Below are 13,659 nucleotides of genomic sequence, written 5' to 3'. Positions count from 1 at the left end.
TGGAATACTGTACATCAGATGAATCTGAAAATTAGGAGCACGTCCTTAATTCCTGTCACCTAAGGACACTGCCCTCTCATGTCACACCACAGGCCAGTACAACATAAGGACTCACTGTTCTAACAGCTGCAAAAGTTGTTCCCAGTGTTCTTTTCAAGCACTCATTTGCCTTCACGTCGTTCTATTTGACAGAATTCGCCAGATCTGCCTGGCAGCTTTTGCAGATTTCACCAAGACAGAGACACTGGATGAATACACTTGCCAAAGGTGAGTATGGCACGACATCAATGTCACGCGAGTCTGTCTACTTTGTAACGCCAACATTTTTGTACAGTTTTGCACTGGGCATCTCGGTCCTTAAACTGACGCTGCTGCTTTTTGGTGCGCAGGTGCTGTTGCAAGGTGAAGGCCACGAAGAGGATGAGCCTTCACCATCTCCCGAACGTCTTGGCTCTCTCCATCAAGAGATATGACCTGTTTGGAAACAAGATCAATCGGGTAATGTTTGGTTAATATCCAAGTTTTTAAAAATATTTCCTTTAAAATGTGGCAGTATTTGCTCCATTTTCTCATTGCTTGTTTTTGTGCTACTTCCTTTTTGGGTAATTTCTGTCATTTCTCTCACGTTATTTTTTTTGCCATGGTAGTAACACAGATCACTCGTGCAAATGTTTTTATTTTTTAATGGTCTCTCGAGCTCCCACCTGGTTAATCTACCTAAATTGGGCTCTATAGTAGCGAAATCTTAACTACCTCCTCTAGTATACAGGTCGTGGGTTCGATCCCGATCCTGCCTTTATATTTGGAGTTTGCATGTTCTCCCTGTGTTCACATGGATTTTTCTCCGGGTCCTCCAGTTGCTTCTAGAGTATTTATCTGCTATAACTATTCACGTGATAAGCCACTCCGTTGAGCTATCATTTATGGCTAGATCGATTCGGAGAAAGAGCAATATAGCTTAGTCAGCAAGCATTACCTGATAAAGTAAAAAAATAGTAGAACAAAAATTATATTAAAGAACTCGACCCTGCATCATTCTTCTCCTCTTCCCCACCTAACACCATCTCTGTTTCTGCATCACTGCTTCCTCCCTCACCACTGCAGGATTGCCCGTACCCACAGCACCTAGACGTGCGGCCATTCATGTCGCAGGAGGACGACGCAGCCCCTGTAGTGTACAGGTTATACTCGGTCCTTGTGCACTCTGGGAAATGCAGCACAGAGGGACATTACTACTGTTACAACAAGGTGATGTACTGCATTATCACACAAACACACGCCAAACATCCGTATGCATCGATCCTTTAAATAATTCGATTCAGTGAAACAAAATCTAAACCATTCCTGCTCCTTTGAGCCATGAGGTGGTGCTCATCTCCCATTTATAGGCCTGAGCCAGTGGTGAAAATTCCCCTTTCCTGTGACCGAGGGACAGCGTATGCATAGAACCACTGTTGAATTCATAAAAAATGTGTAATTTATTGACCCTGGATAGATGATGGACCAAGTGAAGTCCCAACCAGGATTTTAACTTTCAAATGTAACCAATTATTTGACAACACAATAATACGTGGAATAAGAGGGTCACCTCTGTTCCTCATGTGTCATTTTACAAATATATACATAGTTCAGGTGCAATTGGATGATCGTCGTAATTAATCTTCGATGTTGTTTGCATACAGATCTGCGATGGGAGATGGTTCCGGATGGACGACGACTTGGTGACGCCAGTCGACACCAGGGTGGTCATGGAGAAACAGGCATACATCCTCTTCTACGTCAGGTGAGTTACCCACGAGTTGTATTTGTGGGTATGCCCACAACAAGTGTGGTCAATGTGGAAGAGTAGACCAAATAGCATCTAGAGTTTGTCTACTCGAGGACTTACTGCCAGCAGTGGCATGAGCAAGAAATTTCCGAGCCACGCCGTTATCATTATCATATTTACCTAAGTTGGGCAGGCTACCTTCCACCTTCGCTGTTAAGGCTCGATCTCTGTTGAACTCACGGGAAGTTCACCAGGTTGCCCTTTGGGCCAATGAAACTCACGTAGCGGTCGTTCCATGTGCTGTGCGCAGGTCCCCAGAGATGAAGGCCATACCCGTGTGCAGTCAAATCAACGGCGGCCATGGGAAATGGCATCAAAAGAGGCGGCAGCGACGACCCTGACCCCGGAGATCAACCGTGATCACTGATGGATGATATCACACGAGGGACGTGGTCAAGTTGCTGCCCCTGCCACCACCGCTGCCACCGCTGCAAGGGCGATGCACACCGGGTCCTGATGAATACCGCTGACACAACACAGCCCAGAAGCGCCAGCACCACATCCACAAAGAAGATTATTATCGTTGTAAATGTGTACATTTTATAATTGTGAATACAAAAATACGTACTTTAAAATAAAAAAGTTTGAATCAATATCTTATTCTTGGGTATGATTCTGTATGTAGTTCGTAAGGCCATGTTCAGATCTAATAGCCAAGGGACATCCATACAGCAACGTGAACCGATGAAATGACTACTGCATTATTTCTGTGTTTAATAAAGTAGTGAATTTTGATGGCTGTTTTGCCATGCAGTTCAGATACCCACTGAATCCACGAGATGTCATCACTTCAGTGGTTGCAAATTCCAAATGTGAGGGCAAAAACAGTGAATTATTTGATAAACATTTGAAATGAGTGGTGGTGTATGCATGTTGAATTTCTTTCGCACCGTATGTAGCCTAGTGTGCTAATCGCAGGTGTCGGTTATCAAGTAACACACTCATTAGGCGTATTTATCCGAAGGTGTGACTAAACATGCTACCTAACGTTGTATCAATTACAGCTCTGGCCCATGGACTAAATAGCTCGATTACAGCCGCTACATTTGAATGCATTAATTCCGCACGTAAATATACAATGACCAACAGTGTGTGGCTGCAATACCACAAGAGCTCCATGACAGAGTCTATGAAGCCAACAATCTCAATTTAATTGCCAGCGATGGGGAGCATCACTGGCTCGTGATATCTGAACCGATCCTGCTACCACCCTGCACTCACCAGCGTGATGAAGAATGGCTCAACCCCTATGAAATGTGTTTGTCGCCACACACTACACTATACATCACGCCACATAGGCTACACTTGACACCACACTACACTTTCCATCACATGGAATTTATTATACACGCTATATGCAACACCACATAAACCACACACAGTACACAATATACACTGTACAACACACTATTCATACCGTACTTGCCACTTCACTATATATGACAGACTGTACTATCCACGTTATTGCACACTATACACCACAATTACAGACACTACACGATAAACCACAAACTACAGACACTACACTATACCACACTGTAAGACACACTCCACACACAATTCTCACTTTACACCACGCTCCAGTACATTACAACCCAGACACAAAATGTAAACCTAAAACAATACCGTAAAGGACGACCCCTGTGGAGACAAAACAATGAATGAGTTCACGTGCAAGAGATGGACGGACGGTGGGAGCGATGGACCGTGAGCGAGGGCGACTGGTGGAAGATGCCTCCATTCAGCAGTGGAGAGACAATGGCAGGAGCCGACTGCAACGCGCGGCGGCACTCTCCCTCTTGAGTTTTGTGAATCCACAAAGGCACAAAAATCACAGAGACGGCTGCCTACAGCCACATTCCCCGAAACCCATGAGACGCGCCGGCAAGTAAGACGCACAAATCTGGTGACAAGGAAAAGATCCCCCGTGTAGCCTGTAACAGACTGTTGGGGCAAGTACTGTTAGAGCAAGTAATCAGCACCTATGAAAGCCGGCAGGGCACACCAGGGGGTGGGTGGTCAACAACCACACCCGGCCCCCTTCGTCTCTGCAGCGGCGATGTTTACTGCACATCACACCGGGAACTCATTTGAGGCTGAGTCGACCTAGGGGAGGCCTACAACCGGTTTAGATAATCGTCACCTGCTGTTGGTAGTCGTGAGCTGGAATCGAACTCGGTTCGCCGGGTTCGTAGAGGAAGTGCGCTAACCACTGCTCCACCGCTCTACAAAGATAAAGCTCCCCCGTGTAGCCTGTAACAGACTGTTGGGGCAAGTGCTGTTGCACCTATGAAGTCCGGAAACTGCACACGAGGCATTGGGTTGGTCAGCACCACGCCCGGCCGCCTTTGTCTCCCCACACACACGCACACATACCGGATTGTAAGTTGCACCCCCGACTTTTGCTTCACACTCGTGGGGGCCGGGCAGAGAGAGAGGTGGCGTCTGTCGTGTGTTGGGAGCGATGGTGCAGCGGTTAACGCTGCGCTACGAACCCAGTTACCCGAGTTCGAGTTCCGATCACGACCACCAACACCAGGTGACGAAATCTGAACCGTTCCTGGGCCTCCCCAAGGTTGACTTAGCCTCACATGAGCACCTGGTGCGGTGTGTAAACATCGCCACTGGGGAGACAAAGGCGGCTGGCCTTCATAGGTGCTCGCTAACAGCAATTGCCCTCAACAGTCTGTTCAGGTAATACGGGAGATCATTGTTTTTGTATCTTGTTTGTCCCCAGGCTGAGTGGACGCGCCTCGCTGTGATGCGTAAACCTCCGCCCTGCAGTGGCCACATTGGTTAATTTCACGCCACCTGCTCCATCATTATCAGAATGAAACTAAAACTAAACTGTTTTTATGTTGCCAGGTAAGGCCCGCTGAGCTACATAGCTCTTTTTCAGAAGCGATCTGGTCATAGCTGATAGCTCAACGAAATAGCTTATTATGTGGACATTTACAGCAACCAAATACTCTAAACGCATGTTTCTAAATGTGAAGGGGACAACCGGAGAAAAAAACGACGCGACCGTGGGGAGGGAGACGTGCAAACATCAAATATACAAAAGGCGTTAGGGTCGGGATTGAATGCACGACCTACTGCATACTAGGCGAGGTAGTTAACATCTCGCCACCAGGGCATCCAATGTCGGCGGGGATAAGGGTCCATGGGGGGGTCCAGAATATTTTAACCGGTTCTGGGCATCCCCTAGGTCGACTCAGCCTCAAATGATTACCTAGTTTCCTGTGTAAACACCAGCATATGGGAGACAAAGACGGCCGGACGAGGTACTGGCAACCCACCCATCGGAATAATCGGCTATGATCTATCCACTGCTGGATGGTGGACTCCTCCAAATCAGTCGCCACCTGTCAAGAACTGGTGCCGCAACAATCCATGTCATCTCCAGCGCGTGAACTGATCTCGTCGCTCCATCTCCATCTCCTCGCTGGATTTCCTCTCCGCGGGCGCGTTCACACCCTTTGGGTGTCTCTCCGTCGTTAGTCTCGACCACTGGTCGTCGTCTCTTCTCGTGACGAGTGTGGCTGGCTTCACTGGCGAGGGGAGCGGTGGTGCAGTGGTTAACGTACTGTGTTATGAACTGAGCAACCGGAGTTTGATTTATGGCCACGGTTAACAGTGGAAAGTAATACCAGAACCGATCCTGCCCACTCCTCCTTCTCCCCCCCACCCTGCTCACCTTCACCAACACTGAACAGCGTGGGGGAAGTATGGTCAACCATCGCCAACATGGCGTGGGGAGGCCTTCATCCAGCAGGGGACTGACACAGGCGCTGTAAACTAGACATTATATTTATTTAGTTATTGCAGTACTCGCAGACTGTATACATAGCAACTGAGCCAATGCCCTTTCAGAGTCTACAAAGGCGATACGCATAATGATATTTGATATGATAATCAGTCCTTTCTCGAAGAATGTAGAGAAACATTTTGTAAATAAACCCAGCTTGTCCACGAAGTTGTTGTACTCCAACTCATCAATTCTTCTGTTCTCATGATCTTCAATTTCTATCCGTGTGATGAGGCCAGTGGGCCTGTCGTTCTTAAAATAAGTTTGTTTTTACATACCAACGTTGAAGAAAGCAGTGGGCAGGGAACTTTTTCCTTACTGAAGACCGCATAGGAGTTTTTGCGGGCCAATACAAAGAACCCGACATGAACTTAACAGACTGTTGGGGCAAGTGCTGTTCCCGAGCACCTATGAAGAAGACAAAGACGGCACATGAGGGGGTGGGTGGCCAAAACTACCCCCGACCCCCTCTGTGTCTCCCCAGTGCTGATATTTACACACCGCACCGGGTCACTCATTCGAAGGCTGAGTCGACCTAGGAGACGCCCAGCACCGCTTCAAATATCCGCCACTGTGATTGGTGGCGAGTAATTATTCAAATTAATACGGCAGTCACTTTTAATCAAATAAACGTTTAACAAGTTCCTTTCTGATGTGGTTTAATGTATTAAACGTAATGGTATATTATACAATTATTGTAAAATTGTTAAACCATTACAGTATTATGCTTTAAGCCTTAAGACAAATAATTAATGAATTGCCTCAAAACTTTCATTACAGCATATTTCACTATCATATTTGCTTGTAACTATAACATGCAAATTAGTTTTTTTTATTGTGTAAGCTACGGAACTATGTTATTGTGAGTATTTAAATATCCATATCACATATTTAACATGCTTTTATACACTTAACAGCTATAAATGCTGTATTTCAATAATAATTTTAATACAGAATTTTCACCCATCATATCCACTTTTGATTCTAGTCATACTTACAAGCTTAGAGAAGAACCTCAACTATATAACTGTTACTATGAATGTTGACATTTGCAACTTAAATCTGTAATGTTACAGATTCTTAAATCTGTAATGTTACAGATTTACCTCAGAATGCTACATTTGTGTTAAATCCTTAACCAAACAACTCTACCCGTACAAGCGCTAACCGCATCCCACCAGCACTCACCTCGAAGCACAACACATGTAATCAACCCAGCGGCCTTTATTTCACGTACCTGCTGCACGCACAAAGTGACACTTTAACTGCGGCCCTTTCCACTGCGGAGACGGAGCCATGGAACGAGTTGACGACGAGCAGCAAGAGACGGACGCACGGTGGGAGCGATGGACCGTGAGCGGCGAGAGCGGTGGAAGATGCCTTCATCCAGCAGTGGAGAGAAGACAACGGCAGAAGCAGCCGACTGCGAGGCGCGACACTGTCGCTGTTGAGCGACGCGTCTCTCGTTCCTCGTCTCTCGTCTCTGCAGACACACGGAGGGCGCGCGGCCTTCCCGCGTGCCTACACAGACCCCCCCCCCCCGGGCCACGTGGTGACACTAATATTTGAGGTAAACATCAATTTGTGACGGGAATCGACAGCGATTCGACGAGTGGCAACTCTCCCTGCACTTGTACTGACTGTGATAAAAAGTAGAGTAACTTTCATAGCGGCACCAATCATTGTCACGATCGCTCCTATCCAAGCCTGTCCGTGTCTCCTGTCTCTCTACAAGATGGCGATTCCCGCCAATCTACGTCACGGTCACACTGTCCCTTACCAAGATGGCTGCTCCTATTTCCCTGAGAGTGGCGGCCCCTTGCACTGCCCTATCCAAGATGGCAGGTCCTATCAAATCTCAGGGGCCTTGTTTTCCCTTATGAAGATGGTTGTTTGTGCCTCTTCACTGGGGCTTCTCGGGCTCAGCTAGCCCTTTACATTACCCTTACCAAGATGGCCGTTCCCACTAAATATCGTAAAAAGGCCGTAGGTACCGTTTTGTGCAGTGAAACACAATCATCGTGAAATGAAGAAATTGAGAGGCTACATGATATAGGGAGGTGGCACCACAACGGGGAACTGCAGAGATGAGACTCCCGACTCGTGCTGCTGAATGTGAACGTTAACAGCACCACTGAGTGGACGGAGCCCCGCCCCTACAGCTCGTGGCTGTGACGTGCGGCGTGATCTGCGGGCAGCCACGAGGCTGTCGGTTGGACCAATTAAACAAATTAATGAGACAATAGACAAACTGGTGTCAGATGTCAGTGGGAGTTCTGTTAAGCCTGGAGTGGAGAGGGTGAGGCTGGGTAGTCAAATGTAGACGTGACACCAGTGCTGCGGGGATTATTACATTAATGAAACGATTTGAAGACGATCTTAATTTTGGAGCTTTCGTGACTGCAGGAATTATTCTTTGGTTTTTTCGGTAAAGTCACGTATAAAAATAAAATAATAAATTCAATAATTGCATACGACGTTTCGATTGCAACACAAGCAATCATCATCAGGTATAATAAAATAGCGACATAGAATATAACCAGAAAACTATAGACAGACATATAAGCAGACAGATATCACCAAGATACATAGAGAGAGCAACCCAGGTACAGAGAGAGGTGATCGTCTCTGTGGGGTGGCTTTAAATAGACAGAGGGGGCGGAGGCAGAGAGAGGGAGGGGGTAGGGAAAACATTTACATGTCAATGAGTACGAAGGGAGGGGAGTAAGGTAAGCAGGCTTAGAGGGAGACAGAACACACTAAATTAAATAACCTAGCAAAGTATCGAAATGTTATGTAAAACGACACAGAGAGTCGGTCAACACACAATTAACGCATTGCCTGGTCGATTACGTATTTCAAAGATTGCTAAGTTAGAATTTAAGTGTGAAAATTCCAAAGAAAGACAAAACATAAAAAAGAGGAACGGAGACACACAGACAGAGCAGAACCTAAGAACGATACAAAACGAGTGTAGACAGAGAAAATTGCACTAAATATACAGGCAGAGAGAGAGAACAAGAAACCCAGAGAGAGAGAAAAAGGTAAACTTGGAACTTCCCCGTAGAAGTGGTTCAATCTTAATTTTGGAGCTTTCGTGACTGCAGGAATTATTCTTTGGTTTTTCGGTAAAGTCACGTATAAAAATAAAATAATAAATTAAAAAATAGCATACGACGTTTCGATTGCAACACAAGCAATCATCATCAGGTATAATAAAATAGCGACATAGAATATAACCAGAAAACTATCTGCTCTGTGTGTCTCCGTTCCTCTTTTTTATGTTATGTCTTTCTTTGGAATTTTCACACTTAAATTCTAACTTAGCAATCTTTGAAATACGTAATCGACCAGGCAATGCGTTAATTGTGTGTTGACCGACTCTCTGTGTCGTTTTACATAACATTTCGATACTTTGCTAGGTTATTTAATTTAGTGTGTTCTGTCTCCCTCTAAGCCTGCTTACCTTACTCCCCTCCCTTCGTACTCATTGACATGTAAATGTTTTCCCTACCCCCTCCCTCTCTCTGCCTCCGCCCCCCTCTGTCTATTTAAGGCCACCCCACAGAGACGATCACCTCTCTCTGTACCTGGGTTGCTCTCTCTATGTATCTTGGTGATATCTGTCTGCTTATATGTCTGTCTATAGTTTTCTGGTTATATTCTATGTCGCTATTTTATTATACCTGATGATGATTGCTTGTGTTGCAATCGAAACGTCGTATGCTATTATTTAATTTATTATTTTATTTTTATACGTGACTTTACCGAAAAAACCAAAGAATAATTCCTGCAGTCACGAAAGCTCCAAAATTAAGATTGAACCACTTCTACGGGGAAGTTCCAAGTTTACCTTTTTCTCTCTCTCTGGGTTTCTTGTTCTCTCTCTCTGCCTGTATATTTAGTGTAATTTTCTCTGTCTACACTCGTTTTGTATCGTTCTTAGGTTCTGCTCTGTCTGTGTGTCTCCGTTCCTCTTTTTTATGTTTTGTCTTTCTTTGGAATTTTCACACTTAAATTCTAACTTAGCAATCTTTGAAATACGTAATCGACCAGGCAATGCGTTAATTGTGTGTTGACCGACTCTCTGTGTCGTTTTACATAACATTTCGATACTTTGCTAGGTTATTTAATTTAGTGTGTTCTGTCTCCCTCTAAGCCTGCTTACCTTACTCCCCTCCCTTCGTACTCATTGACATGTAAATGTTTTCCCTACCCCCTTCCTCTCTCTGCCTCCGCCCCCTCTGTCTATTTAAGGCCACCCCACAGAGACGATCACCTCTCTCTGTACCTGGGTTGCTCTCTCTATGTATCTTGGTGATATCTGTCTGCTTATATGTCTGTCTATAGTTTTCTGGTTATATTCTATGTCGCTATTTTATTATACCTGATGATGATTGCTTGTGTTGCAATCGAAACGTCGTATGCTATTATTTAATTTATTATTTTATTTTTATACGTGACTTTACCGAAAAAACCAAAGAATGATTTGAAGACGGTTTTAATTTATTTTGCTTAGAGACAAGGATGGTGTCATTTTCAAGAGTAACTTGAGTCACCAAAACGACAAATACAAGAACATAACGTACAACAATCTCGATTGAATATATCGTGAGACAAAGCATGGAAAAGGGCACAATCATGGAATATAAACTAAAATACATTTTCTGCAACGAAAGTTAGGTTGAGATAAATTACTTTTAAAAACCATTCATCATTATCATTCGTTCAGTTACAGATACATAAAGTGTATTGAGGGTGCTTGTTGCACAGGCAATTCCCACGGGGCACCATGTGACCTCAGTGCACTGTGACATCACTGTGACGTCACCATTACATAGGCCACCATGTGACTCCAGTGCACTGTGACATCACTGTGACGTCACCATTACATAGGCCACCATGTGACTCCAGTGCACTGTGACATCACTGTGATGTCACTTCCCCCCACAAACTCAGTTGCTAATCTGGCACCGTGAGGGTCAGACGTGTTCTATCCTTGCTCTCTGGGTTTTTTGTTGCAAAATTTTCAACAAATAAAATCCAGCCATCATCATCTTGAGGACACGTTTTTGGACGCATTTTTATACTTTGCAACCACATCGCCACAATGCCGAAGGCCAAGAAAAAGGGCTTCATTAAGCGTTTCAAGAACATCTTCTGTTGCTTCCGCAGTGTTTCAGATGATGAGGTTTATGAGCCAGGCAGCTGTGTTCCGAGCTCTGCAGCAAGTCATGAGACGAGCCCAGTGTCTAGCCATGAGAAGACCGAGGTGGCAAGTCTTGAGGCGAGCCCAGTGGCTACCAATGAGATGGGCCTGGAGACAAGCCACGAGGTGGACGCAGTGGATAACCGTGAGATGAGCCTGGTAGCTAGCCAAGAAAGAATAGAGGTGGCAAGTCATGAGGCAAGCCCGGTAGAGAACCATGAGATGGACCTGGAAGCAAGCCACAAGGTGGACCCAGCAGATAATTGTGAGATTGCCGTTGAAGGTAAGCTTGTACCAAAGTGACTCTGTAACCACTAGTTTGACTTTGGAATTCCCTCTAATGGTCTCTTCTCCCAAGTTCTCATAACCTTGCTTAATCCCAAAACTTCACTGCTGGGTAATTGACGTTTTGAGCATTTGGGACTGCGTTCAGAAACAGTGGACAAAACACGTAAATGTAGTGCAACTGTAATGTCATAAGCAACACCTGTAGTAGGGATGAGTTGCAGATAAAGTGTTTGTCAGACTTTTGGACAATGTACGTTGTTATATACTTACATATAATAGGGATGGTAAAAGTGACACAAAGCCATGAGACACCATTTATGGAGGAAAATCAACGTGATATCCAGGATCCATCAATGCCCTTTGATAACCGTTCATTTAGTGGCACAATACAAATATTGGTTAAGGACCAGGTTTACGCCCTATCCATTGAATATTGCTCTCACCACGTTAACAGATATTGTCAAAAACAGCTCACTGTAGGGTCACCTAGAGTCGAAAAAAACATGGTTGTGAAAGGGTTAATAAAGAGCACCGCTAAAACTATGCTATCACAAGTTCTGGCTTTACCATACAACTTTCAAGCCAGTCTCCAGAGTGCCTCGAGTGTAAACAGAACATTTCCTGGATGTTTTGTGTGCAGATAACCATGAGATGGGCCTGGAAGCAAGCCACAAGGTGGACCCAGCAGACAATTGTGAGATTAGCTTCGTGGCTAGCTGTGACATGAGCCTGGAGCCTGATCAAAAGATGAGCCCAGCCACAAGCTGTGAGGCGAGCCTGGTGGCTAGCCCTGAGGCTAGCAATGAGATGAGCCTGGAGACTAACCAAGAGGAAAGTGAGATGAGAAGCCATGGGCCCAACCGGATAGCAGACAGCGGTGCAAACCGGGTGGCAGACCATGGGCCAAGCCTGGTGGTAGATCGGGAGCCGAGCCAAGCTGAAAGGGACAAAGCGAGTCCAGTGGCAAGCCATGAAGATATTCGTGCTGCTAGCAACAAGGCTGCTGAATGCAAGGGCTGCCAGACTACAAGCCACCAGGGCAGTCCAGGTTGCGGGAGTGGTCAGGCTGCTGGTCACGGGCAAGGCGAGGCAGCAAACTGCGGGTTCGGCCAGGCAGCCGGTCAAGTGACGAGACCAAGACGCCGGGGTCGCCAAGCTGCCCGAAGGAGGGGCAGCCAGCATACCGCTCTTGGGAGCATGCCGGATCACAGACAGAAGGACGCCATTCCAGTGACAGCCTCTGACATCATCAGGCCCACCTCCCAGAAGCCGGCTGCCCCTTCTGTGCCAGATAAGATTGCCGTGGAAGGTAAGCTTCTACCAAAGTGACTCTGTAACCACTAGCTTGACTTTGAAATTCTAATGGTCTCTTCCCCCAAGTTCTCATAACCTTGCTTAATCTCAAAAAGGTGTTAACTCTTATCTACTATTACTTCACTGCTGGGTAATTAACGTTTGGGCATTTGGGGCTGCGTTCAGAAATAGTGGACAAAGACACGTCAATGTAGTGCAACTGCAATGTCATAAGCAACTCTGTAGTAGAGATGAGTTCGAGATGAAAAGTTTGCTTGTCAGATTTTTGCACAATGTACGTTGTTATATACTTATGTATAATCGGTATGGTAAAAGTGACACGAAGCCATGAGACACCATTTTTAGAGGAAAATCAACGTGATATCCAGGATCCATCAATGCCCTTCGATAACCGTTCATTTAGTGGCAAAATGAAAATATTGGACAAGGACCAGGTTTATGCCCTATCCGTTGAATGTTACCCTGACCACGTTAACAGAAATTACGTCAAAAAACAGATCACTGTAGCGTCACCGAGAGTTGAAAAATACACGGTTGTGAAAGGGTTAATAAAGAGCACCGCTAAAACAATGCTATCACAAGTCCTGGCTTTACCACGTAACTTTCGAGCCAGTCTCAAAGTGCCTTGTGTGTTAACATAAAATTTCCTGTATATTTTGTGCGCAGATAACGATGAGATGGGCCTGGAAGCAAGCCACAAGGTTGACCCAGCAGATCATTGTGAGATTAGCTTCGTGGCTAGCCGTGACATGAGCCTGGAGGCTGACCAAAAGACGAGCCCAGCCACAAGCTGTGAGGCGAGCCTGGTGGCTAGCCCTGAGGCTAGCCTCGTGGCTAACAATGAGATGAGCCTGGTGGCTAGCCAAGAGGCAAGTCAGATGAGTAGCCATGGGCCCAACCCAATAGCGGACAGCGGTGCAAACCGGGTGGCAGATCATGGGCCAAGCCCGGTGGTAGATCGGGAGCCGGGCCCAGCTGAAGGGGACAAAGCGAGTCGAGTGGCAAGCCACGGAGATATTCGTGCAGCTAGCAACAAGGCTGCTGGATGCAAGGGCTGCCAGGCTACAAGCCACCAGGGCAGTCCAGGTTGCAGAAGTGGTCAGGCTGCTGGTCACGGGCAAGGCGAGGCCGCAAATTGCGGGTTCGGCCAGGCAGCCGGTCAAGCGAGGAGACCAAGACGCCGGGGTGGCCGAGCTGCCCGAAGGAGGGGCA

At 46.1% G+C, this 13,659-nt stretch overlaps 1 protein-coding gene across 1 annotated transcript; it reads left to right on the top strand.

Moving 5' to 3' along the window:
• The first annotated feature begins 1,134 nt into the window (after positions 1-1,134).
• LOC133352456 (ubiquitin carboxyl-terminal hydrolase 17-like protein B) lies at positions 1,135-2,292 on the top strand. Its single transcript, XM_061568114.1, has 3 exons — positions 1,135-1,248; positions 1,683-1,783; positions 2,079-2,292. The coding sequence occupies exons 1-3, from the start codon at positions 1,144-1,146 to the stop codon at positions 2,167-2,169; spliced, it is 297 nt and encodes a 98-aa protein (XP_061424098.1). The 5' UTR covers positions 1,135-1,143; the 3' UTR covers positions 2,170-2,292.
• The last annotated feature ends 11,367 nt before the right edge of the window (positions 2,293-13,659 follow it).

This window comes from Lethenteron reissneri, chromosome 40 (genome assembly GCF_015708825.2).
Source record: "Lethenteron reissneri isolate LAM-NWPU_2019-01 chromosome 40, ASM1570882v1, whole genome shotgun sequence".
In the NCBI taxonomy this organism is placed as follows: Eukaryota; Metazoa; Chordata; class Hyperoartia; order Petromyzontiformes; family Petromyzontidae; genus Lethenteron; species Lethenteron reissneri.
The sequence above is the reverse complement of the archived record's forward strand: the minus strand, read 5'-3'. Positions and strand labels throughout refer to the sequence as shown.